At 38.1% G+C, this 27706-nt stretch overlaps 2 protein-coding genes and 1 long non-coding RNA gene across 14 annotated transcripts; 1 reads left to right on the top strand and 2 right to left on the bottom strand.

Annotated features, from left to right (window-relative positions):
* Window positions 1-195: 195 nt before the first annotated feature.
* Window positions 196-23904, top strand: LOC116058704 (AP-1 complex subunit sigma-2). 11 transcript variants are annotated; one of them, XM_031311537.2, is made up of 7 exons: window positions 196-332; window positions 1054-1232; window positions 2820-2928; window positions 3689-3826; window positions 5729-5759; window positions 14858-14866; window positions 18048-19141. In XM_031311537.2, exons 2-7 carry the CDS (start codon window positions 1054-1056, stop codon window positions 18290-18292), a joined length of 711 nt encoding a protein of 236 aa, XP_031167397.1. In that variant the 5' UTR covers window positions 196-332; the 3' UTR covers window positions 18293-19141. The 11 variants fall into 11 exon arrangements, 7 of the variants coding, with proteins under 7 accessions (XP_031167397.1, XP_035863245.1, XP_035863249.1 ...); XR_004898823.1 differs by lacking the exons at window positions 196-332; window positions 14858-14866; window positions 18048-19141 and adding exons at window positions 10261-10323; window positions 10978-11093; window positions 23894-23904 and having other exon boundaries at window positions 1031-1232; XM_031311539.2 differs by lacking the exons at window positions 196-332; window positions 14858-14866; window positions 18048-19141 and adding exons at window positions 10261-10323; window positions 10978-11600 and having other exon boundaries at window positions 1031-1232.
* LOC116059005 lies at window positions 19667-19954 on the bottom strand. Its single transcript, XR_004107178.2, has 2 exons — window positions 19808-19954; window positions 19667-19737 (listed from the first exon to the last, which is right to left on the bottom strand). It is a non-coding gene; the product is annotated as an uncharacterized LOC116059005 (long non-coding RNA).
* On the bottom strand, window positions 23337-27691 carry LOC116059008 (synapse-associated protein 1). 2 transcript variants are annotated; one of them, XM_031312011.2, is made up of 9 exons: window positions 27336-27691; window positions 26286-26404; window positions 26113-26179; window positions 25927-26000; window positions 24949-25088; window positions 24665-24801; window positions 24269-24327; window positions 24021-24153; window positions 23337-23928 (listed from the first exon to the last, which is right to left on the bottom strand). In XM_031312011.2, the coding sequence occupies exons 1-9, from the start codon at window positions 27502-27504 to the stop codon at window positions 23804-23806; spliced, it is 1023 nt and encodes a 340-aa protein (XP_031167871.1). In that variant the 5' UTR covers window positions 27505-27691; the 3' UTR covers window positions 23337-23803. The 2 variants fall into 2 exon arrangements, with proteins under 2 accessions (XP_031167871.1, XP_031167870.1); XM_031312010.2 differs by having other exon boundaries at window positions 23337-23931; window positions 27336-27504.
* Window positions 27692-27706: the final 15 nt, after the last annotated feature.

Genomic DNA, 27706 nt, shown 5'->3' with positions numbered 1-27706 from the left:
GTTAAAAGCCCTAAAGCCCTACACATACCACTTCTAGCTACATTTCACGGTTATTCCGCCTCTATTGAAACATTCAGCTGATGCTTCTGATGATTGCGTTTTCCATCCGGTTCCTGGTGGTTTGATTGATGTATACACATCAGCCAATTACATCCGTGATATCGACTTAAAGGTTAGGATAGGCGGAGAATGTAAAGAAATGTTAGCCAATGAACAACGTTGTGAGCGCTTCATTGGCCAATCAGAAGCTTGATGCCAACTGGCCGTGTGTGTTTCAGGGTGGCGCTGGGTAGTTCATTTCTTCAGAGGGGAATACAGTGTTGTTATTCAAGGTAAGTAGTTTTAAACCTGTATAATTTCACCTTTTATATTAAAATGAACATACACGCATGGTCGCATGTCGTATTTAAAACAGGCTAGGCGGTGGCTGAACAGGCTAATGCTAACCGCTGAATAACGGTGTTAACGGTACCTCCGTTAGGTTGTGTTGATAACGGTAACGTTAGAGACGAGATGATGGTTTCAGTCATGCTTATGGTATAACTGTAGAGAACTGGCTTTTTAATTGATTATGAAAATGACAGTCTCATGTTATTTTTTTAAATGTATCTTCAATTGAAAACACGGGATGTGTCGTCTGGGAAACTGTTAAAGTTAAATGGTGCGCAGTTTACCTTAAACACATGGCAGCAGACCATTCACAATTAGCTTAATAACTAACTATGTTATTGTCATTGATTGAAATTATTACATGAATCGTGTTATTCGTTTTTTTTTTTGTTTGATTGACCTGATCAAAATGTAATTTGTCCTGCATCTTGCTTATTTCTTGAGCACCTCCCACATGTCATACAGTAATAATTTCCTCAATTTGGCTTAAGTTGTAAGAATCAGACTGGCTCTTGATATCTACATCCGGTTTCACATTATAAGTGATTAGATGTGTTCTTTTGAATGCCTTTTGCCTCTTTCTGTGGAACCACCCACTCCTTTATCTCTCATTCTCATTGTGTTTCACAGCTTCTCTGTCTTTCTGTCATCTCTTCATTTCAGATGCAGTTCATGCTTCTGTTTAGTCGACAAGGCAAGCTCAGGCTTCAGAAATGGTACGTGCCTTTGTCTGATAAGGAGAAAAAGAAGATCACCAGAGAGTTGGTGCAGACGGTCCTGGCTCGAAAGCCCAAAATGTGCAGCTTTCTGGAGTGGAGAGACCTCAAGGTTGTATATAAGAGGTGGGTATTGAGTTGGGACTTGTTTATGGATTTATGATCTCTGGTTGAACGCTCACAGAAAAGAATATTTCACACTTCCCTGGGCAATTCATAGACCTATCATTCATACACACGGCTCAGTTGGAGAAGCAGGAGAAAGTGTTATCAAAGTGACAAAGGCATCAGGACTGCACTCAGACTGCAACGAGAAAGAGCATTCATTTTGCTTCATTATATTCTGTTGCCGTGCCAATGGACATGCAGGCGGCTTATTGGTGAACCCGGGTGACCCAACAGGGACAGGCAAACATAGCACTTGAGGTGTTGACGAGTCAGGGACTTTGCATCATTGTACAACAAACACATTAATAGTTTTTCATTTGTCTAAAACAATCAATGGACTCGTATTGCATCCTATGAAGGCATAAAAGTGTATGTGATTAGGACTGCTGCCTCTGGATCTAGTTGTACTGCAGTGGTCAGAATATATCTGTTCTCCATTAGTTCTGTGGAGCTCTCAGAGTGTCCTACCTACTCACATGTCAAAAGAGAGTTCTTGGATACAGCTATTTGAGTGTATTGAGCAAATAATTGCTTTGAAAGGTTTGACCCGTTAACCTCCTCCTGCCATGCCGGCTGGTTTGCTCTGTGACTCCGCTACGGTAAAAGTGCTACAGACAAGTAAACAACTGAAGTGAACCCTTTGTGTTGAGCCTGGCTGTGCCTTGCATTCACTTGCACTGAGCAGTAGGGCTGCACGATATAAGGAAACTATTAAATTGCGATTATTTTGACTGATATTGCGATGTGATTCACGATAATGGAGGGAATGATCATTTTTGTATTGTTGTTCTCATTTTCATTGAAAAATATAAAAATTTTAAAAATGTAAATGATTATAGTGTGATTTCTGCGAGGATCTGTATCAAACAAAGACGTTTTCTTTAGTCTGTAGGATAGGATTTGTAGGCTGGAATGTCTCTGCAGCACCACAATACTTCATTCAGAATGGTTTGACACACATTTTGCTTTTAACAAATATTACGCCTCCCCTGCGATTTGGAAATTGCACTAGTCCATATTGCGATTTTGATAAAATTGCGATTAATTGTGCAGCCCTACTGAGAAGACAAGGATGTGGAGTTGTAGACTTGTTCCAGACAGTATTTCATGCTTGTCTTTCTAAAAATCTACAGCCGAGTCCATTGGGCCCTCCTTACCCACTGGTTGTGAGGGATCAACTGACCACCTCCTTTATGAGCCAATCATCACATGCTTAAAGAGTACCTCTGGGATTATCAGGGATAAAGAACCTTGGCAGAATGAGGCTTAACTCATACAGCCTTCTGCATCCGGCTTGTGGCTTTTAAATGAATACCCTGTACACAGTAAACAGTGATCCTTAATAATGGCAGGAGTGCTCTCACAGCACTATTACATTGAGCTGGGAGACGGTATATATCACTTGGAGATCCTGTCTAAGTGATAAAAATGTGTAAAGTCAGCTCTTCTTGTATTTACGTTGATGCTGCAGTTTTCACAGTGGAAGATACTTTGTTTAAATGCTATTGTCAAGTTAAAGTTGGCTGGCTTGTCTCTGTGTTGCAGATACGCCAGCCTGTACTTCTGCTGTGCCATAGAGGACCAGGACAACGAGCTGATCACACTGGAGATCATCCACAGATATGTGGAGCTGCTGGACAAATACTTTGGCAGTGTGCGTTTTCTGATGTATCCTCACCTCTCTTATTCTTTTGTATGAAGACAAAACTTTATTATTCGTCACATACAGTACAATACAGTAAGGCAAGGCAAGGCAGCTTTATTTGTTTAGCACATTTCAGCAACAAGGCAATTCAGCAATTACAGTTAACCCTCCTGTTGTCCTCAGGTCAAATTTGACCCATTTTCAAAAAGTTTCTATACCGAATTTTCAAAAGAAATAACGTGGATGGCTCCCTACAATGCTCTTCGCAAGTTTTATTCAATTTTATAGCATTTGAAAAAAAATGATAAAAGAACGTTGAAAAAAGTGACAAAAATGTCGGAAAAAAAACACAAAAATGTCAAAAGGTGCATAAAAAACGAAAAACTTTGAAAAAAGTGACAAAAACATCGGTGGAAAAGCAACAAAAGTGTCGATAAAGATGACCAAAACATTGAAAAAAAGTTTATATTAAAAATATAAAAACAGATAAAATACGAGAATAACAGTTACAGTGCAGTATAAGAAATGAACAATTATTTAAAGAAAGGCAGCATCAAAAAGAAAAGTCTTCAGCCTTAGTTTTAAAAGAAGTGAGAGTTGCAGTGGACCTGCAGTTTTCTGGGAGTTTGTTCCAGATATGTGGTGCATAAAAATCCCATATTTCAGTACAATGTAGTGACATTTGGATATTAAAGCCATTGTGCCATTTTTGCCACCTAGAAAATACTACTAAGTCATAATTAGTGTTCTTTTCATGTCTACACGACAGGTTTGTGAGCTGGACATCATTTTCAACTTTGAGAAGGCTTACTTCATTCTGGATGAGTTCTTGCTGGGTGGGGAAGCTCAGGAGACGTCCAAAAAGAATGTGTTGAAGGCCATTGAGCAGGCTGACCTGCTACAGGAGGTAAGGCATCTGATGAAATCAATGTGGGGACGGTAATGAGGTAGTTTCTCTCTCTTTCTTCTACTTCATTAGTAATCTGCTTTTACTTTCCACTTCAAATCAACATTTGTGATTTTTCAGACCAAAGAACAGAAAGTTAAATTGAGTATTTTACACTAGTACTGCTTCCTCGCTTAGAGGTATAACCTTTAAGATTTCAGTTGTAGCTGATTTTGTGACAATTACGGTTTAATACTTGTTATTCGATTAGTCTGTTTATGTCTGTATCCATACACCAACTTTTCCACCTCAGCCAAGCATAACCACTTTTTTTGCGATATTCGGACTTTGGACTTTTTCATTTTCCGGCAGTTGTTTTATTCGCAAATGTGCATTACATTAGATGTATGAAAACACACTTACTGTGCCTGCTCCTTAATCTTCTGTCACTTGCTGCAATATTTAAAATTGATCCGCTGATGTCAAATGTCGAAATGGTTTTGTTGACGCATTTAATGATGAACGATTGTAGTTAGCGCTAACCAGAGTGATACAGAAAGACATCTATCTCTATCTATCTATTACTATCTCTATGGCTCTGGCGCTAACCTCTGTGACAAACACATTGCATTTCCTGTTACGGCTTCACAATAAAAGCCTTCCCGTGTTTTATCAGTTTAAATGCTTTTTAACTAGCGGCAGCTCTAGGGATGGGAATTGATAAGATTTAATTGATACCAATGGCATTATTCATGCTGCTTATCATGTTGATTCTTTATCATTTCCCTTATTGATTCCTGGTCAATTTTCTGTGGAAAAAAAGTAGGCCTACACAGGTTTTCAGCATTAACGCAACTGTTTTATTATCTCTGAGTCTGAACACAATGTAGATGAAATGAGAGAACATTTGTACAGCATCCGTTTTCATTTAGGTAGAAATCTGCTAAGCCTGCCTGCGTGGCAGTAATATTATAACTGAATATTTAGCCTCAGTAACAGACAAGCTGCTCAGTTAGGAAGCCGTTTTTCAGCATATTGCTGGTGTTAACGTGTGCTTATTTAAAATGATCATTCATTTTACAGACATTACAAGCAGCACTGTTGTCGTCTTTCTCCGTGAAATGAAATGAAATGAAATGAAGCCCTTTGGATTGTTTCTTCCTCTCCGCGATGAGTCCTTCTGGTTGCAAGTTTCCAGCAGCGTAGACACATGAGTTTGACGTCATTGTTTTGCAATGTGCAGCTGTCCGAAAAACATGCAGGCGTTGATAAAAGGAATTGATAAGCTTGAAGGCATACGAGTTCGATATATCGGACAATTTGGAACCGGTTCTCAACTGGAACCGGTTATGGATTCCCATCCCTATACAGCTCTGAAACACCTGAACAGTAAACAGTGATGTTGGTATTGAGATAAAACGGTAACACTGGGTAACATGCTGAATCATTTGTGAATCCCTTTCGCGTGTGAATGCAGTTTAAATCCAGCACGGAAATGGTGGACTCCACCACTAACAATGAAAACTATAATATAGAGAGGTAATTACTGAAAATGAATACATTGAATGGCTGGGGCAAAAAAATTTACTACCATTTAGTAAGTGGTTTTACAAGTGCGCTTTGAGTTTGTAAAAATCTAAAGGTTTACAGCTTTAAGTTTTATTCAAGTCACAGTGCCTGTATCACATACAAGTAAAAGCAGAGCACCTACAAATATTCGAGAAATGTATGAAAAATGTACTGTACTTGAATTTGATTTCCCCTTTTTAAAAAGTGACACCTGCTTTATTTCTGGGGACTTTCCTTTCATTGGCTTTCACTGTGCTTTATTGTCTCTCATTTAGTTTGCTTGGTCTTGATTTATCTTGATCTGACATTCTTCTGTCTTCTGCCTGTGTATTCTTTCACTATTGTGATTTGCAGAATATAGACTTTCAGATGCGCCTGTTTGCAGGTACAGTTTGTAAAAGAAAAATAATACTAATAACCCCTTGCTGTAGTGTTAGATCAGTAGCTTTAGATGTACTGTAAATTCCCCAACACAACGCTAAAGCTATCAGAAACAACCAATCAGCAACAGCAATATGTCCGGTGCCAGGAATACACCACAGATGTTGAAGTTGCTGGTGTGTTTTTCTGCTTCATATTGACTTTAACCATGATATCTTTGATGTAACTGTAATCCTAGGCACTAACCAAAACCTAAACCAATTCATCAGCAGCACATCTACATGGAAAATGTTAACACTAGAAGTACAAAGTAACATTCAGTCGTCGAGAGAAGGAACTTTAATCCTCCTGAAAACTAAAGGCAATATCTATACGTGACTTATTACATTCAAACATGTTCTCCCTTTCAGTGTCACTAAAATATTTCAAATGATTTGATTCTCCACATTCCACACATTCCGTACAGTCTTTTTCAGACATACTGTATTTGATGGTTGAAGTGAGGAGAGCTCAGGTTGCAGCCCAGAAACAAAGCCTCATTGTCTGCATCGCTGAGACCGCACAAACACTTCTGGTCCACATTAGCATTTCAGATAGAGGGAGCATGATTACAGTAACAAAACCACAGTGTCACTGCAATTAAGGATTCTGACCAAAAACATATTCAGCAGTAAAGCAACAACCACCACAGCTGTGTTTCAGCCTCAGTACACACAAGGCTCTCTTTCTCTTCAATCCATTAATGCCCTATTTCGAAACCAAAAGCAGAGCAAGAATGTATCATTATTCAGATATCTTGAATATGTTCCAGCAGAGATATTTAAGCGATTGTTTGAATGTCTATAGACAATGTAAAACAACACACTGTGAAAAAAGATTTCAGAGTGATCTTGCAAAGGCATATATTTAATGTTGAATATATGTAAGAGGCACAGATGCATACAGTATTTGGAAGTACACAGTAGTCTGGTATATACCTCTTCAGTGTCAGCAGGCTGATTGGTTTGCTGGATTTGTTTGCTCAACATTTAGTCAGTCAGTGAGCCAAAAGGCTGCTGCTAATGAGTTCTAGGAAGCAAAATCAGGTCACTGCTGACAAACCATTAATTTCCAACGGTGCTGTAGAGAACTGTAGAGAATGACCAATACTGGACCTTTTGAGGGATTCTTTACATACACAACAAACACCAAATGTTTTGGCAAAATGTCCTCAAATTTGATTATTTGTAATAAAGATACGTACTGATGATGAGCATATATACGGGATATTTTGCAATTTGAAATAACCAAATATGAGTAACAGTAACACATGTGCTGCAGAATAAACCTGAAACAAGAGAACTATGGATGAAAGTGCCTAAAAATACATCATGTAGCATATTTTCTAACATGAACCTGTTGATGTATAGGTCCGACTTTTATTCAAAGATAAATTTAACCTTAAAAAATAGATAAATATAATTTCCACTGCAGCTCCAGTGGAGTTTGAGTTATTATTAAGTTATTATGCCACCAGAAAGTTTAATTTCTCAAAGGCCTGTCAGTTTGTTTACAAATGTATGTTCAAACATAAAAGTATTATTTTATCATCGTCATTTATTGATGTGTGATAGATCTATCTTCATTATTTGCCTCATAGATCTGACTTGAGTCATTCATCATCTTTTTGATGTTGCTACATGTGCAGTACATGCTGTATGGATAAAAAAAGACGTGATGGCCAAGCATGAGGGCACCAACGTTTGCAAACTCCACTGACTTTGAAACTGTACTCGCGTTAACAAACTTGGAATACAAAAGTGGTCTTAAGCAAGTAATGAAATGAGCAATAAAGTTGGGAAGCATTAGGAAGTCCAAATGTGGCCCATAACCATTAGTTGTGAGGCAGCTGCAGCCCAGCCAAGTCTATAATCCCTGAGGACAAACTGCAGGGCTGTTCATTGATTTAAAGCCCCATCAGGTAGCTGTGCTGTAGAGAACGTACTGTACTGGGATCCTTAGAGGCTTATTTTAAGTTTTTAATGTGGGCGTTTGCCTTTTACGCATACGCCGTTAGGAGCTGAGTCACTTTCTTAAACCATTTAGTTGATATTCTCACTTTGAAAGAAACCGGGGTTAAAACCTCAAGAGTGCCAATCCACATTTACCCTGTATTTATAGAGCCAGAATGAAGACTGGGGAAGTTTGCCAAATGAGGAGTTCTTGTAATGGGCCTAGAGTCCATCCGTGCCTCCATCCAGGCAATTTGGTAACTCAGTCAGCATGGGTTTCCAGTTGTGCGTGCCGTGGACTACCTCTGCATGTTCTTCTGTCAGTATTGACTGTGTCTCACATAGGGCTGTGCAATTAATCAAATTTTAATCGCGATTTTGAGTTTGGCTTCTAACGATCACAATAAAAATGTAATCGAGAAAAACGATTATTTTGCACATTACGTTTTGCAAGTAAACTCTTATTTTAAACTCTTTTTCTGAATGAAAAGAAAAAAAAGTTCAACGGGAAAAGTATTAAGGGTAGTTTCACAGTTCACAGTGTTTTCACTGTTGATCTGTTTAAATGTTTCACTGTTTTTAAAATAACAAAAAAATGCAACATCTTTGCAAAAGACGAGTAATCGTGTTAAATAATCGTGATTCCAGTATTGACCAAAATAATCGTGATTATGATTTTTCCCATAATCGAGCAGCCCTAGTCTCATAACTGTGAGTGAAAAACATGACACAGCATAACAACAGGCATGAACTCAAGCTGCAATGTTTAGAACATGTCTGAATACACGCAGTTTCACTAACAGGTGGCATAATCTAACACTTTGCAATTTGCATGTTGTACATTATTGTAGTAGACGATTTATTTGAATTTCCATTTACATGGATGCAACTTGTTTCGTTTTTAAGAAGTCACTCTATTAAAAATACATTCCCAACTTTAATTATTATTATTTTCACGGAAGTGAAAGAGTTATGCTGCCTGTGTGAAGACCAGCCTGTAGTTTTACTAACAGCACTGAATGGAAATGCTCAGATGAATGATTATGTATGTCTTTATTTGAAATGGTAGAAAAGGAATAACAATAACCCTAACATGTAGCAAGTTGAAGTATTTTACATTGACTAATATTCATTCCGCAGGTTTTTGTACGTGGTGTTATTTGACTTTAAAATGACCATTTTGTCCATCCATTACAAAAACATCTTATACACCACTTGTTGAAAATGTGACCAAACATTAGGAAATTCTGCAACTCACCATTGCACCCTGGTGTTTTAAAAGTTCAAATAATTAGACATACTATACGAGCAAAAAAAAACACCCTGATTTTTAGAATTGGAGACAAGGATAATTGTCATCCTTAACCCTTGTGCTGTCCTCAGGTCAAATTTGACCTGTTTCCAAAGTTTTTTATATCAGAAATATGAGTTTCTTTTAACCAAATTGACCAAAAATAACATGAATGCATAGATGTATGTTATAGATGGAACCTATACAACATTCTTCGCAGGTAAAATTCATGATTACGTGGCCGGGTTGGCTCAGTGTGTAGAGCAGGCGCACATATATTTAGAGGTTTATGCCTCGATGCAGAGGTCCAGGGTTCAACTCCAACCTGTGACGATTTCCTGCATGTCTTACCCCTCTCTCTCCCCTTTCTCACCTGTCCTGTTCATTAAAGGCGGAAAAGCCCCAAAAAATAATCTTAAAAAAATAATAATAATAATAATTCATGATTACTTTCATTGAATTTTGGGTGTTGGGGGTGGGCAATTTTATAGCATTTGAAAAATGTAATGATTTTTAAAACTAAATTTTTGGTCTCCTGACCAAACTTTGACATAAACCAGTCTGTGATTCATTCAACATCTTCTGATCTTAACTATTAGTCAAAAATAATTCATAATTTCTGGTTAAATTAGGTTTATTGACCTTGAATAAAAAAAGCATCGGAAAAAGCGAATAAAACGTCAGAAAAAGCGCAAGAAAAAGTTAATTTTCAATTTTGACCCGGAAGGACAATAAGTTCATGGTGGACGGGAAGACAGCACAAGGGTTAAAGAAAATCTGAACATAATGCACATAGAAGTTTGGGAAAATAATGCTGGGGTTGAGTCAGGGCACATTTGGAATGAGCCTCTGGCTTTAGTAAGTGCATAGTGCAGTAATTACGTGGGAAACATACCACAGGGGATTTGGTGGAAGTTATTTTAATAAGCCTTTAATGAAACATTTCTCAGGAACGGGTCATTACTTTGGTGCCAGCAAGCAAGCATATCTTCTTTTGGAATAATAAAGCCTCAGAAGATTTCCTGCTCAGCTCAACTCTGCATGTTAGACTTCAGAGATAGATTGAGCTGCGACGTCCCCATGAAGAGGGCATTGTTATTGTGGCGGTGCCCGAGCACATACTGTAGATGTGTAGATAGATGCTGTAGCTTTCCTGAGAGATTGACCAGTGGTGCCATGTTTTGTTTATTTGTGTCCTTACAAAAACAATCTTTGCCTCACAGGTGTGATGGTCCCAAATATGGTCTCTGAGTCTTCTGGTCTTTTCCAGAATTAGGCCTGCTGAGGTGAATACTCTGTGTTTGTGGATTTAGGCCGTGCATACTGCTAGAGCCCTCTAGTCAGTCTCAGTCTTCTAACTGTATACATCAGTCTGTCTGTAGCTCACTAAAAGGCCGACAATACATGTTTGTATTGTCTCACTCTGTTTGTCTTTGTTTTCCATGTGTAACATGTCATTGACACTGTCCTCTACCAGATGTTTTCTATGTTTTTATATATATTACATTTCTGCAGTTTGGATAGGTGACACTTTAACTGTGTGCCCTCAGATAAATGTAATATGCAGTGGAAATGAAACAAAATTGTTTAAAAAAGTGAGTGAGGGGAATGTTATATTATTTGTTTCGGAATGTGAGCTAAATTAAGCTAAGCTAGCTGTTCAGTTTACCTTCAAAGTGAACAGAGACATAAAACCCACTGTGAGATTGTTTGACTTCTGTCACTCATCTAACTCTTAGCAAGAAAACGAACAAGCTTATTCCCTAGAGATAAAAAAGAAAGAACAATTCCTTTAATAGATAAAGGCGGAACAGTGGTGAGAGTACTCCAGCCTGCTGCACTGTCTCCTGCATGTCCTGTGAATGGAGTGTCTGTGTGAGGTGGCTGTTACGTCTCAACGTCATCTTGTTTTCTAAGCTGTGTGCGTTTCTCTCCCCCAGCCCCGTCATGAGTACTTTAATGTGCCTATGTACTGATGGGCTGCCATCGCTGCTGCTGCTGCTGCTGCTGCTGTCCACCCTGCATGCTGAGCTCCTCAGTGCCACTCTGAGCACCTGTCACTGTCATTGGTTTGGGAGGGTGTAACAATATTCTCAGCTTACTATTAAATTCCATACATGACAGTCATCATACGATATTGTCAGAATAATAGTTAAGTAAATTGAACAACTACAGTAAATGATGGAAACATTTAGGCTGCATTAGACATTTTGTTTGCTGATCATAGTCCTGTTACTGAGGTTTGAAAATGTAACTTAAACACATCATCCAATTTATATGGAGTTACTCATCAATATGTTTATTGATAACATGTAATATATTTTGTGGTGACGTATTGTTACATGCCTGTCATTCCGCCATGTATTATTGGTTTCATTGCACGAGTTGAACACCTCAAAAGCAAGTTTGCATCATGTGCCATCATGACCCAAAAGTTTCAAGTCCACTTACTAGATTTTCTTCGGAGCTTACAAGGGAAGTGCAGCTTAAAGTGCTCATATTATGCTTTTTGGCTTTTTCCCTTACCTTTATTGTGTTATATATCATTTTTGTGCACGTTATAGGTTTACAAAGTGAAAAAGCCCAAAGTCCACCCAAAGGGACTTACCATCTCCAACAGAAAACACTGTTCACAAACTGCTCCAAACAGCTCTATTGTAGTCCAGCCTTTACTTCAGAGACAAACGTGGTCACTTTGGAACACACGTTATAATGCTCACCTAGCTGCTAGCATGGCACGCCCTCATACTCTGCTTCTGACTGGCTAGTAGTCCTTACCTAGGTACTGTCAGGGCACGCCCTCATACTCTGCTTCTGACTGGCTAGTAGTCCTTACCTAGGTACTGTCAGGACACGCCCTCATACTCTGCTTCTGACTGGCTAGTAGTCCTTACCTAGGTACTGTCAGGGCACGCCCTCATACTCTGCTTCTGACTGGCTAGTAGTCCTTACCTAGGTACTGTCAGGGCACGCCCTCATACTCTGCTTCTGACTGGCTAGTAGTCCTTACCTAGGTACTGTCAGGACACGCCCTCATACTCTGCTTCTGACTGGCTAGTAGTCCTTACCTAGGTACTGTCAGGGCACGCCCTCATACTCTGCTTCTGACTGGCTAGTAGTCCTTACCTAGGTACTGTCAGGACACGCCCTCATACTCTGCTTCTGACTGGCTAGTAGTCCTTACCTAGCTACTGAGCATGTGCGACTCCCAACAAAGATAGAACAGAAGTGAGATGCTTAAATCTGTAGCTAAAACAGAGCTCAACACACAGGGTGAATTAATAATAATAATAATAATAATTTATACTTTATTAGTCCTGCAAGGGGAAATTACAATGTTTTTCACTCTGTTGTTATTACACACAGGCCTGAATTACACACACACATGCTCAGTACCTATACATGCACTAATGGAGAGATGTCAGAGTGAGGGGGATGCCCATGGAAAGGCGCCTTGCTCAAGAGCACCTTGGCAGTGCCCAGGAGGTAAACTGGCACCTCTTCAGCTACCAGTCCACCACCATACTTTGGTCCGTACTGTCCCAACCCAACTCCCTACTGACTGAGCTACTGCCACCCCCAAAAAAAGAGGAGCTGCAGCAATGTGCAGTACAACAAAAATATGGTGTTTTTTGAAAATTAAACCATGTAAACCTATTCTGATATAACCTCTAAATACAATTATGAACCTGAAAATGAGCATAATATGAGCAGTTTAAAATGGGCCGTGTGATGAGATTTTTTTAAAGTTTTTTGTTTGTTAATTTTTTTTAACCTGTTTCCAAGGTGAAGAATGAACTTTCAATCTCAACAAAACTATGCATGTTTTCTTTCGTTAGCAGCTGATATACTAATTCTTTGAAACCAGTTGAATTCAGCTGCTGTAGTTTTTGATTGAAAGAAAATCCGCACGGTATCGGATCAGGATGGCACCTGATTGAAAACGTTTGGTTTTAGACTGGTCACATTTATTACACCATGTTGTCAGATACAAATTACACAGGACAATTCATGTCAAAATGATTTCCTCATGATGGGTGTTCTTCACAAACTCCCTACAAACTACTTTTTGCTATTGGCACTCAAAAAATATGGGGAAAGTCTGCCCCCTGTTGTGCACTAATGTGTCTGACTGTGTTGAAGTACACAGAATATCTTCAAGGCATGAGTATGTAAGTGTAAACACACTCACACTAGAGCTGGGCAAAATATCGATATTATATCAACATCGTGATATGAGACTAGATATCGTCTTAGATTTTGGATATCGTAATATGACATAAGTGTTGTCTTTTCCTGGTTTTAAAGGCTACATTACAGTAAAGTGATGTACTTTTCTGAACTTACCAGACTGTTGTAACTATTATATAATATATATAAAATAACTGTTGTTCTATTATTTGCCTTTACGCACTTAGTCATTATATCTACATTATTGATGATTATTTATCAAAAATCAAATTGTTTAAATATTTTGTGAAAGCACCAATAGTCAACACTACAATATCGTTGCGGTATCGATATCGAGGTATTTGGTCAAAAATATGATATTTTCTCCATATCGCCCAGCCCTAACTCACAGTGTTGAAAAGAAATGCTTGAAGACCAGATGACAAAATATGATCATCTTAATTCTGCTGTTATTTCAACACAGATTCAAGGCTCATCACCTTCACACTTACATGTTTGTTATGTCCAAAAGGTGTTCATCCAATCAGTTTTATATTTCATATTTTTATTGTTTCTTTGTCATGTCTCTAGTGGATTTGTCCGTGGATTACAGTTGGGTGTTTATTTTCTCACTACAAATCATATATATTTTAATTTGAGGTATTGTCCTTGCTGGGATTTCTAGGAGTTGTTATAATTTTTTTTTTTTTTTTTTAAATCAGAACAAACCCTAGTCTATAGTTTATAGTATAGCGCACACTAGAAGATCTGATGGCTTTTCAACTATTTAAATGTGATTTTTAAATCTTTTAAATTATTAATAGACCCTAATTATTTCCTATTTAAATAAAAAAGCAAAACACCCACTCTCAAGGTAAGTGGTATAAGTGGTTATTGATGCTAATGCTAAAGAAATACTTTGTCTTTGCACTGATTAACTAAAGGCTCTTTTGGCATTCTACAATATTATAATAATAATAATAATAATAATAATAATAATAATAATAATAATAATAATAGACTTTTAAACCTACTTGAAATCATTAGCCTTACAAATTCTTTATCTTTCATGAATGCACACTGACAAAGCACCTAAAATGTTTTATATGATCTGTCATGGTTTATCTGTGTCCCATTAAGAAAGACTGTTATGATAAGTTGAGGATTCTGTATCAATGTATATAATAGGTAATTAATAAATTGTTTATGATTCTTTGTCAGTTAAGCACACTGGTGTCTTTCTTTAATAGAACTGTTTAGGTTGTGTTTTTTCTCTCCACATGTGACACATTTGAAGTTCAGGCTGACATTTAGTCATTTTGTGTTTCTTCTGTGTCGTAAACAAGCCACTGAATGGTGTCAAGCTCCATTTGCTTTGCAGATGAAGATGTTTAGCCGACCTAATTGGCAACAAGGGATTCATCTATCCAGCGCTAGGTTAGCTAAATGTACCCCAAGAGTGAAAAGTATAGTATAATTGGTGAATAATGCATGGTTTTTTATTTCAAGATCTGGGCTGAACATTTTGCATTGAATATGAAATGACACTTCAGAAGTGGGTTGTTTTTCTCCTCTTACCAAAAAGCCATCTTTTTGTTTTACTGCTCTGATGCAACTCCTCTCTTTACTTTGTGCTGAACCTTGTTATAGGATGCCAAAGTAAGTGTTTCTCTTTCTTTCTGCCACAAACTACAGCCCTGATGTTTTCCTGTACATGTTGTTGTTTATGATTTGTGACTATGATTAGCTTAAGTACAGCATGGACAAAAAAATATATCTAACTAGATGGGCACTCAGGGAGCGGAGACCCTCACCAAGACCATGCCCTATCTCCAACAGTCCTCCAACCCACACGACCACATAGGCCCTTTGTTCCTACCCTCTAATATGACCCACAGGAGCGTTTCCTAAATTAGCGCCCCTACCGGTGGCAGGAGATCAACACGCCCTCATACCTAAATGTAACAGTCACTTTTATTACTTTGTTAGGTTTAGGAAAAAAATCATTGTTTGAGTTAAAATAAGTTTGTTACATAACTGGGGTTATGTACGTACAGTAAGTACGTAACCTAACTTTCCAGTTAACTTAAATACTGTATGTAAGGTAAAAATAAGTCAACATTGACTTTTAGTTTCACACAGGACGCTAACAGCAGTTTCCTGGGTTAAAGTCCTGCGTTTGTTTGACCCATCCACCCTGTCCTCTTCCCTCACCGGGACATTAGAGTCTTTATACTACGTCACCTGACTTCTGCCTTTGCTCCTGGTATAATTACAACAGCTACTAGAGGTAGCCGCCTAACAACAAACGTAAATATGGGTCGTAATAGGCTGCTTGTACAAACGGCATATAGGGTCGTTTTTTGGGGGCAGCCAGTCTCCTAATGTTAACGAAAGTGAATAATAATTTGCGTATCCGCCCCATGATTCAGATCTGCTCCAGAATTAAATGGGTTCTTCCTTGGCCCATGCTACACCCTTCCACTAAGTTTGATGAAATTCGGGTCCCGCTGACAGACTGACAAACCAAACCGAAAACATAACCTCCTTGGCCAAGGCGATACTAATTGGTTGAAGTATGTAGGCCAGTAGAGTCTTTTCACAGCAGACTTATGTCTTAATAACATTAATGATGTTAGGTGACCCAGTTCCATGGTGCTGGTATTATGCATGCTCACTCACTGACATGGCTCACTGGGACTTAATGGGATGGAACCATCATTGTTATTATATATGTCATATATTTTATGTTATTATTTACACCTGTGCTTGTCCTGCTTTGACAAGAAAAGGGTATATTGATGAAGATGCATTTATGACCTGAAATGCATCTTTCATCTTATTTTAATATGTTGTGTTTGCACATATACATATTAGACATATTGATTAATGGAACTTAACCCTCGTCTTGTCCTCCCGCCCACTATGCAACTTTTTCAACGTTTTTCAACGTTTTTGTCACTTTTCTTCTGCGCTTTTTTGACGTTTTTGTTGTTTTTTTCTCCAACGTTTTTAAGCTTTTTCCGTCATTTTTGTCACTTTTTTCAACGTTCTTTTATCAATTTATTTTTCAAATGCTATACAATTGAATAAAACACCCAAATTCAATAAAAGTAGTGAACTGATCATTTATTTTACTTGTAAAGAGCGTCGTATGGAACCATCCACGTTGTTTTTTTTGACATTTTGGTTGATAGAAACCCAAATTTCTGATATAGAAACTTTTAGAAAATGGGTCAAATTTGACCCGAGGACAACAGGAGGGATAAACAACTAATGTATCAAAACTCATTCATGTAGAATCTGGAGGGTGAAGTAAACTAAAGAGTTGTTGGTTCCTCACTAAGAGCCATCCATTTCATGTATATATTAAATTGATTCAATGTAAATATAAAAAAGATTTGATGCAGCTTTAAATATGCTGTGTGTAATATTTGACCCTATTTGACCATAGAGCCATATTGCCATAGAGCAATGTTTTTGCTAGTGGGTCTCTTTGTTTTTATCATGCACGGCATGAACATGTGGGTGGTGCATTATACTCCTGCCGTCGCTTTCATGCTGTTTGCAATTGCAAATATGGATGTAACAAGAAACAATTTGATAACATTTTACTTGAAGGTATCTACATAAGAGTGACATGACACAGTCATGAACACATGAACCCTAACCCTAACCCTAACCCTAACTTGTCATGACAAAAACTGAATGACACTTATTATGTCATAAACATTTATGACTTGTTTATAATGTTTATGACACGTTCATGACAGTGTCATGTCACTCATATGTAGATACCTTCAAGTAAAGCGTAACCAACAATTTTAAAATTTTTCAAAAATTGGCTTTGCAAATGTTTTTGCGAATGTTTTCACTGCAAGCCACCCCTTTGACTTTATATGTATTCATTTGATTTAATCTTGATATAAAAAATGTTGACTAGTGCAGCTTTAACTTTAACTTAATTTTGGTATCAAATTCCAAAATATAAATGTAGAATTTGGAGGGTGAACCGAGTTGTGGGTTCCTTAGTATAAGCCACTCCTTTCTAGGGCTGTCCTCAACTAAAGAAATTCTTAGTCGACTAACACTTATATGATTTTGTCGATTAATCGATTAGTTGATGTAATCGACAGAGCTGTGCTCTTTGAGAGGTGATTAAGACTAGAAAAGCACAATAGAAATGTAGTTAATTAACCATCTGTAAAACTGAGTTTCTCCACAATTAATCCTGCAAAAGCACCACTTTAAATCTTGTGTTTACCAGAAATGTGCTCATAAGTTTCTTGGAAATGAGTAATTAAGCATGAATAAGCATAAAAAATGACTCATCAACTAAAGAAATCTTAGTCGACTAAGACCAAAACGACCGATTAGTCGACTAATCGACTAAGAGGTGGCAGCCCTACTCCTTTCACTTTACATGTATTTTCATTTATTTAGTTTTAATATAAAAAAACATTGGTTTATGCAACTTTGACAACTAATTACAATATTACAATCCCAAATAATAATTCAGAGTATGAAGGGTGAGCTATTAAACTGTTTGCAGAAAGCCAACAACTGAACGTTTAAATGTCTGAAATTTTCCCCCACAACTACTGCTGTTGAGACTGTGGTGACATTATACCAGAGAAAATGGCCTCTTACTGTTTGTGTGTGTGTGTGTGTGTGTGTGTGTGTGTGTGTGTGTGTGTGTGTGTGTGTGTGTGCGTGCGTGCGTGCGTGCGTGCGTGTGCGCGTACGTGTGTGTGCGTGTGTGTGTGTGTGTGTCTGTGTGTGTGCGTGTGTGTGTAATGCTGTCATTGACTGGAGCTGTGGTTCCTCTCTCCCTCCACAGGAAGCAGAGACACCGCGCAGCGTACTGGAGGAAATTGGACTGACATAAACATGGTCCATATCATCATCCACCTGCCACCCACATCCTTCATCTGCCAGCTGCTGTATGTAGCAGATAACAACTCCAATTCACCTTTGAGCACACTCAACTTTACAGTGACACACACACATACACAACTCTGCCTTTGTTTTCTACCTTTATTCAGAGACAAACAATGTAGCACTGTTTGGCTTATTTCCTGCTGAGATATTAGTCTTGTGTGATGACGTTAACTGTTAACTGTAGACGTTAACAAGGGGAAATGCAGCATGATTAAGGTTTTTTATTTTTTGCTATGTTCCAGTCCACACCGAGATGCTGTACTGAGTGAACTGCTTGAATGCGATTTGACCAAAGCTGATGTGATCGCTCTATTCTGTTAAGTATATTTAATGATTTCAGAACTACTTCTGAATTTCATGTGTAAGACTTATAGAATAGAATATATTGTAAAGGAAAGTAAAGTATTACATTAACAGAACCAAAGAGTTATGTTTCAACGGCATTGTGATTATCATGAACTTAGTTTCAAGCACAACACATTTGGCATGTGAGATATATCTGTATATAACTGTACTTACGCTGTAATCCACCGCAGTCTAAAGTGAAATGACTATAGATGAACTGGCTTAAAGACAGAAAATGTTCATCATATAATGAGTATTTCCTGAGTTTACAGGCCATTATCACTCCTACTGGTTTCTAATGGCAGGATCCCACTTAATGTTGAAGGCCTTAATCCCTGACGGATGTCCCATTCATTTGAAATGAAAGAATCTGTTTCTGTTTGCATGTCACTGCATTGTAGCGGGTCAATATCTGACTTTATTTCATTAAAGTATTGTACTGAATCAAAGATGCAACAGCGATTAGATTAATAGATAGACACAGGATGTTTTCACTTAAAGCTGTACTCGTGATTTTCTTGTCTGCAAGGTGGCAGAAGAACTATCTGGATCTTTACCTGCTTAAAGGTGCAATATGTAATACTGACAGCTAGTGTTTAAAATAGTTACTGCAGTACAAATTCAAAATCCTGGAGAGAGTCGTCTCCCCCGCCCCCTCCTCCCCAGACTCGGAGTTCACGTTGGTTGCCAGGCTGAGACCGCAGCATCCACAACAACACATGTTGCTAGACGCTTGTCTCCCATAGCCAGACATTACTCCACAGCACAGCGGAGAAGCTAACGTTAGATGCTGGCTATATTGAGTCATAGAAGCCCGTGCTCAGAAGCTAGGTCGGGTAGAATCTATCTCTGTTGATCCTGTTGGTTTGTTTGCTGCTTTCATGGCTGTACTAACGTTCCAGCTGTAGCGTGCTGGGTTTATGTGTTTACAGGTATATCTGGCAACCCGGCCTGGCTGTCAAACTGGGCAGTTGATACCAACACACATACCAAAACACAAACAGACATTCCGTCACGGAACGGAAATTTCAAAAGGAGAAAATACTGGCATTAGCAATGATGTCAGAAAAGATAGTATTTCATCTTAGCACGTTTCCTTAATATCTGACGCATTGGGGTCATTTTTGGATTTATTACAGTAAATATATTACATATTGGACCTTTAATGTTTGATTTTCTTCCCAGCTACTCACAGACTTTGCCTTTTAGTGCTGGGCAGGTTGTTTGCTGGGAACAGCTGCCTGCTGCTGCTGCTAATTGCGATGACAATGGTGAGACTCAACCATACTATAGGAGAAAAAAGCCTCTTTTAACAAGTTAGGTTTTTGGATCTCTGCAGGTGCCTCACAACAGGCCACGCCTTTCACATTACACGTTCATCTGATATAATGTCGTCGGAAAATATTCATAAGTGCAGCTTTAACTTTACACATCATGTGCGTCACAGAAATACATTATAGAGCAGGTGGGATTTGATTTATAAATGTAGGAGATTAGAGAGTATTTGGCTTTACGACAACACAGTCTACTCTCTAAAAGCCGTTTCACTGTCTACCCAACATTGCTAAAGATTTAATATAAAAAAACAAAGAAGCTTTGGCCACTGACAGCCACATGTGACATAATGTGCAGCATGTTAACTACCTATTTACTACTGTGACTCTACTGTGAAAAAAAAGATCGTCAAAGTGACTGTATATAATAGCAAGATAAACTTACAGAAGAAGATTAGGGCCACATGGGAAACATTTAGAGTTAGAAGTTTGAGTTCTGAGTTTAAAGTCAAAACTAAAATATATTTCTTTTACATTGGCCCTAATCATCTTCCGTATAACCAAAGTATTACGATTTTTTCTTTTTTATTAACCAAACTAAAAGCATTTTCCAGCCACTTTGTTGGAGAAAAAAGAAAAAGAACTTTCCACACATACAGACGCACATAAAATGACTTGGACACGACTGTACAAATATTATAAAATGGCATTCTTTCTGTATTTTATGTTCCTGTTGCACAGCATGTACATTTTTAAAAAGCTGGTAATAAGTTGCTTAAACCAAAACTCTCAAATATATTTTTTTCTGAACTCCTCACTATTGTTTTGCATTTGCATTTTGCAACTTCTTCTATATATACACAGTTGTTTGACATGTTGAAATATTGAAATATCTTCCTATTGTCACTTTTGTATAACTTCAAATAAGCATTTCCATGTTTAATTAATGTGACTGATTGGATCTATGGCAGTATCTACTACTACTTGCCAGACCCTCCTCCAAAGCGCGCTGAAGGAGGGTCTGGCTACTCCACATAGCATTCAGGGATGGGAGGAAAACATGCTCTGGTTTATTGGCATTTCTTTAAACCAATCACAACCGTCATGGGCGGCGCTAAGCTCCGCACATAGCCGCTGTAAAATAGTTGTGCAACATAAAACTCAGATTGGACAGATAGCTGTCTGGATTTACCCTGCAGAGATCTGAGGAGCAGTTAACCATAGTCCTCATTAATCCACCGGGTATAAAATCTGAACACAAAGAAAGAAGAAGGTAACGGAAAATATATGCATCCGCAATCCCTGAAGTGAAGGATACAGACTAACTTAGAGGATACATTGTGTTTATTGTTGAGATGGATAAAGGAGGAAGGTCATGTTTTCCTGTTCAAGTTCAGCAATAAAGAGTACTCCAGCTGTACTGTTACAAACCGCTTGCTTCCTTTAATTCAAAGATCTTCAACAGCAGGTTGGGGACCCCTAGGGGGTCCTCAGAGTTACTGCAGGGGGGCTACCAAATAATGGTTTGATAATTTTTCAAAAATGTAAATGTCTGAAACTATACATTAACATGAATCCAACATATTATAAGCAAAGATAAATCAGCCTATTTGTGGAAAAAAAAAAGACTCAACATTGATGATAGGCTTACTGGCCTATAGATAGGTAAGCTAGCCACTAAAGTGGCCATCCACAGATAGTTAAGCTTAAGGAGTCACTGTTCCACACGTACAGTATGTTTAACATTAAAACATGATGTATAAATATATGACTATGTCAATTATTTCAATACCTTAGTATTGTATGCACCATAAAAAGGTATGTGTAAAGGCCTTAGGCCTCCCTACACGTTATTGGAGGCCCAGTTTAATATGCAACTCAATTTAATACAATATGTGTTGGGGGTCCCTGCTCAATCTCTCTTTCCGCTAAGGGGTCCTTGGCCTAAAAAATGTTGAAGACCCCTGCTGTAGTTTATTCTCCACTGATCACTCACAGCACACCAGGAGTGAGCTGCCCAGTTTTAGTGATGAGAAGAGTAAATGTGTCTCAAACTGTTGTTACACATTGACTAAGATGTGTAAAAGTAAACTGTGCATGAGAGGATTTCTTTAAGAAGGCTTTTTAAAAAGATTCACTCTGGTTTGATATGTTTTTATATGTCTGGTACAGCACTGTATCCAAAAACAACGCACATGCATCTTAACAGGATCACATGCATTAGGGTAAGAAAAAGTCAACACATTTTAGAAAGTAGTAAATGTTAAGGTTTAAACAAAATGTAACACTACATTGAAGTTTGCATATACAGTGAACAAAAACATAAAAGATAATGGATTTTTGGTCTATAACTTATCTTTTTGGTCTGAATACATTGTGTCTGGAGACAGGAAGAGCACATGCCTCAAAAGCACATTATATCAGCATCTACAGTACATGTATATGTGTGCATGTGGAGACAATGCATTTAAACATAAAAAATATACACGTTTAGTCATCCATGTTGTCATTTTGATAAAATACACATGCGTTACAAGTATGACTGTGAATTACATTATATACCATAAAGCACTGTCAACACATAAAAAGTTAGATTAAAATAGGCTAACACATATTATTAGCGACCATCACAGCATCATTTCCATTTACTATATATATATATATATATATTAAAAAAAAGTTGGCTCAGTCGTACTGTAGGATAAACTTTGTTTAAAAAAATACTCTACTGTTGCACATGAAATCCTCGAGAACTGAAGGAAATATCACCTGTCGTGGTTCATATTTTAAACTGCTCATATTATGCTCATTTTCACATTCATAATTGTATTTAGAGGTTGTACCAGAATAGATTTACATGGTTTAATTTTCAAAAAACACCATATATTTGTTGTACTGCACATTGCTGCAGCTCCTCTTTTCACCCTGTGTGTTGAGCTGTCTATCTTTGTTGGGAGTCGCACATGCTCAGTAGCTAGGTAAGGACTACTAGCCAGTCAGAAGCAGAGTATGAGGGCGTGCCCTGACAGTACCTAGGTAAGGACTACTAGCCAGTCAGAAGCAGAGTATGAGGGCGTGCCATGCTAGCAGCTATGCGAGCATTATAACGTGTGTTCCAAAGTGACCACGTTTGTCTCTGAAGTAAAGGCTGGACTACAATAGAGCTGTTTGGAGCAGTTAGTGAACAGTGTTTTCTGTTGGAGATGGTAAGTCCCTTTGGGGTGGACTTTGGGCTTTTTCACTTTGTAAACCTATAACGTGCACAAAAAAGATATATAACACAATAAAGGAAAGGGAAAAAGCCAAAAAGCATAATATGAGCCCTTAAATAGTTTTAAAATTGAGCCTATGTAACTTTTGAAAGAAGACAAAACCCATTCTACCTCTTACAAATTAAGGGTTTTAAAGAAATGAAACGCACCCTTGCTCATTTCAATATACTCACTGGTTTTGCTGCTACAGCCTAACTTGGTCTGGTGTGACCAGTAGCTTATGGTGGCTGATGTTAGCTACCGGTAGCGAACTTTAGGCAGATATTGCTGTGCAAAAGACATTGCTGAATCAATTTGCTGTGTTTGTGACTCCTCCTCTTTACTTGTGCATTTACCATTATCCTGTAATAGCCACTTGTGTCAACATTGGCCACCGTTCAGCGTAAAAACAAAGCAATAGTTACAGTCTCACTTCCATTCTCCGAGGCCGAGTTTAAGGCAATTTTTTTATGCTCTGTGAAGGCGTACCTCCGTATCACATTATGAACTTGAGATGTAGGACAATATAGCCTCTTCTTTTAACTGCAGGAGACAATATTAAAAATTTACTAATACAACTTTTAAGGCTGCAGAAATAGGCCGCAGAAATAGTACACTGAAATGTTAATGATGTTCAGTGGTATTTCTCTGTCCTGAGAGTTGTTAGAGGACCAATATTGTAATTAATCATTCCGCTGGGAGCATTAAATCTGTAGTCAAGGGCTGTTTCTGACCTTTAAAGAGGTCTTTACAAAGTTAAGGCTGGAGCAGATTGTGTAAGTGTTCTAACTGTCCTCCATTAGCATCTCTTCAATCTCCCTGTCCCAGTTGTCATCACGGTTCTCATTATCGGCCAACACGTCGTACTCCTGAAGTTCTTCCTGCAGCTCTCTCTCCCAGTCAGGGGTCTCCGCTGAAAAACCCAATGCTGAGTCACTCATTGAACTCTGATAAACAACTCTGCTAATTAAATGACAACCCAGAGCAACAAATAAAACCTACCCTGATGTGTGCTCGGTTGCAGAACCAGCTGTTCCATTTCTTTGCGTAGGTCGTCCTCATTTATCTTGCATGAGTCAAAAGCATCACTCACAAATTCAGTCGTAGGCGGGCTGGTGGAGATCTCCTCTTCTTCCTTTCATAACAGAAACAGAAGGAGGTCAGGCTGTATCTACACTCATTTTAGTTCAATTACAGCTTTTTACTCGGATTTTCTTGGGTATTTTATTCTTTCAAAACTGGAGTCTTACCTCCCTTGACTTTGGTTTGGTACTGCAGATGGCAGGGGACGTTTTCCGTTCAACTACATCTGCAAAAATATTGTTTTTTACATTGCCTCTTAAGTACATTAACAGAAAGATATATATATAAAGATATATCAATAACATGACAAGTGCAAACTAACGAATTTCCCCGCTGGGGATCAATAAAGCTGTCTCTTATTTTATTTTATCTTATCTTATCTTATTAGGCAGATTATGTCACAAAACCAAAGTGCTATGTTCAAAAAGTTTTCGAAATGTCCTAATGTTAACTCACTTTTTTGTTTATTACACAACATTTGGCAAAACCTCACCCCTCTAGTTGTGTCAAATGATTCACTGACAAGAACACTGAGATTAAACACAGGCGTTACAGTGTGGTACCCTTTTGATGAAGAGTCTCAGGAGCACTGTCTCTCCGTTCAGCAGCCTGTTGTGCTGCTAGAGCTGTGAGCTGAGCTGACTGTTTGATCAAAGACACACGGTAGAAGTAGTTCTTCCAGAAGGCTTCCTCTTTCACCCTAAATGAATGACATAAAGGAATAAGCAGTCATCTGCTGTGGTGGACTCTAATATTTCTGTCTTTTAATAAACCCACTCTTATGCGGGGATGTGTGTGATTAAAACACATTAAAAAAAAGTATGACGCGAGTGTCAAAAACACTCACTGTTTGGGGACCAGATGGAAGCGCATCTTCTGAAGGAGCTCATCTTCTTCCAACATCACCATGGCGACTGGATACATTTGCTCAAAGTCAAAGTGAAATTGCACCCCAGCTGGAGGATCTCGCAAAAAATGTCTTTTGTCCTGTCAACGAATGAAGCAATAAAACTCAAGTTACATTTTATTTAATATACAGATTCACAGTCAACAGAAATGTTTGATATTACTATTATTATAATATAGATTACCATTATTACTCTCTTTTTATTTTTTTTCTTCTATTTCCTATTTTTATTCTTTCTTTGTGTATTTTTCTATCCTATTTATATTTAATGTGTGTTTTGGTTATTTGCTGTGCTGCATTGAGCTGCTGTGACAGGTGAATTTCCCCACTGTGAGATCAATAAAGTCTCTCTTATAAGGCAGTGTTTCTCAAATGGGGGTACGTGTACCCCAAGGGGTACTTTGGAGGACTGCAGGGGGTACGTGAGTGCTTTTTTCAAAGTTTTTGTCGCTGTTTTTGAAGTTTTTGTCGCTTTTTGTCACTATTTCGACCTTCATTCCTTCCTTTTTTCTACTGTCTTCTTTTTTTCTCCAAGTTTGTGTCGCTTTTTTCAAAAAACAATTCCGCCTTTTTCAAGGTTTTTGTCACTTTTTTCGAAGTTTGTCTTCTTCTTTCTACTGTGTTTTTTTTTTTTTTTTTACGTCTGTCGCTTTTTACAAAGTTTTTGTCGCTGTTTTCTAAGTTTTTGATACTATTTTCCCCCTATTCTTGCCTTACTTCCTTCTTTCTACAGACTTTTTAAGTTGTTTTTTTTAAGTTTTTGTTGCCTTTTTTCATCAGCATTTAAATGTTTTTCAGTTACATGCTGTTTGGTAAATCTATCGCTGGTCAGGGGGTACTTGGCTTAAAAACACAATTCAAATGGGGAACATTATTGAAAAAGGTTTGAGAACCCCTGTTATAAGGAGTAATACTCACAGCTGAGAGAGCTAATATCTGTTGCTGTATGGTGTCCTCTTCATTAGAACCAACCCATGGTGGTACAGCAGCACCTGGAAACAATGAAAGCTAGCCTGTAGTACTGTCCTGTGATATCATGTACTTAAATATCATGCAGACATACTTAACACAGAAATAAGCATAGGCCTACTATTCACTACTTACCAGACGTTTTAACTTTTTTCTCTTGAACAAATCTTTCTTGTTCTTTCCGGAAATCACCCAAAATGGTCTGAGGGAAGAAAATAGGCTAAATTATTCAAAAGGGCAAATGTCTTTGGAACAAAGAAGGAAGTGAAGGCATTTAAATGAAGACAGAGAGAGCAAGAGATACTTACCTTATCAATAATTCCATTGATCTTCCCTTCCTCCACACTTTTCTTTAGGGTTTGTGCTGTTTCGACGACGGACTCGGACAGTTTCTTTGAGGCACTGCTGGCGAAATTATAAATGTAGCCTGCAAAGAAGCAAATACAACAGACGTTAATGGGGTTACACGGTTACACTGTTACAGCAAAGTCTACTACAACTACTACTAGTACTACAAAGTTCCCCAAAAGTCAAAGAGACTCACTTTAAAAGAATTTATAAGATGCGACCGGTCGCTGACTTTCTTAGAAAAAGATTCAAACTGGATGTAGGCCCTTGTGTATTTTGTGAGAGGGCTGATGAGACTCTGGAACATGTTCTTTTATTGCCCCGTGTCCAACAGCTTCTGGTCCGAGCTACGTGATTGGCTGTCACTTAAGATTGATAATATCCCTACTCTCACCTTGCCACACATCCTCTTTTATAAGGACGATATGGATTCATCAGTATCAGGTTTAGTCAATATGATTATTCTTATGGGTAAATATCATATTCATTGCAGTAAGTGGTAGTAAGTAAGCCTTCCCTTGTTTGGTTTATACATGATTTTAAATTGTTTTTTTCCTCACTGAAAAAGATCAAATCTAGTAAAATTGCAAGAAAAATGTGTAGTGACATATCTAGGAAACTACTGTTTTGATTAATCCCCCCTTGTGTGTGTTCATGTGTGTGTGTGTGTGTGTGTGTGTGTGTGACAGTCCAGCAGCTGACCAACGCTTATTTACGTTCATTATAAAATATTTAATGTTAATGGGATGCAGCTGGTTGTGTGTGTGTGTGTGTGTGTGTGTGTGTGTGTGTCGCTCTAAATGTTCATTGTATTTTCTCTAGCCTTTTTGACTTGTGTATTTTTAAGTAGCTCTCCCTTTTTTTGTAGTGGGTTTTTTTGCTTAGGTAGTTCTTTCTTGTATATTGACAACATTTGTATCTTCTCTTCCCCCTACGAGAGTTTAGTATGTAAACAAGCAAAAAGTACTACAAAGTTTACTACTGTACTTTATCAACTTTATCAGCCTTACCACTGAAGCCCTCAGCTCTTTGGAGAAGCTGAGGCGGTGGAGCATCTCCCTCGACAGCAGGCGGTGTGTTCACGTCCACATTCTTGTCTTCCTTAACAACAATAGATGCTTCTTCTTCTTGGCCATTTTCGTTTTCTATTCCAAGCCACGTTCCCCACTTCTTAAACATACTTTAACTAGCTTATCAATACACTTAAAAGGATTTCGTTAACATGCTCTACTGATGAATACTCAGCTTTATGTCAATTGTCTGATAGTTTGAAATAATAACTACGGAGTAGATGGTGACGTTTTTGACATTCAACTACTTCCGCAAAGTTGTTAAGTTTGACCCTAATGTCTACCCCGTATAACCCCTACAGGTTGTTATG

The sequence above is a fragment of the Sander lucioperca genome, chromosome 11 (genome assembly GCF_008315115.2).
Source record: "Sander lucioperca isolate FBNREF2018 chromosome 11, SLUC_FBN_1.2, whole genome shotgun sequence".
In the NCBI taxonomy this organism is placed as follows: Eukaryota; Metazoa; Chordata; class Actinopteri; order Perciformes; family Percidae; genus Sander; species Sander lucioperca.
This window is presented reverse-complemented; position numbering and strand designations above follow the sequence as displayed.

Coding starts and splice junctions, on each gene's coding strand:
- LOC116058704 (XM_031311537.2), top strand. CDS start 1,054: ATGCAGTTCATGCTTCTGTTTAGTCGACAAGGCAAGCTCAGGCTTCAG. Junction 2,929..3,688: donor TGGACAAATACTTTGGCAGT/GTGCGTTTTCTG, acceptor TCTACACGACAG/GTTTGTGAGCTGGACATCAT. Junction 3,827..5,728: donor AGGCTGACCTGCTACAGGAG/GTAAGGCATCTG, acceptor TGTGATTTGCAG/AATATAGACTTTCAGATGCG.
- LOC116059008 (XM_031312010.2), bottom strand. CDS start 27,504: ATGTTTAAGAAGTGGGGAACGTGGCTTGGAATAGAAAACGAAAATGGC. Junction 26,001..26,112: donor GAAAAAAGTTAAAACGTCTG/GTAAGTAGTGAA, acceptor CATTGTTTCCAG/GTGCTGCTGTACCACCATGG. Junction 24,802..24,948: donor TTCCATCTGGTCCCCAAACA/GTGAGTGTTTTT, acceptor TCATTCATTTAG/GGTGAAAGAGGAAGCCTTCT.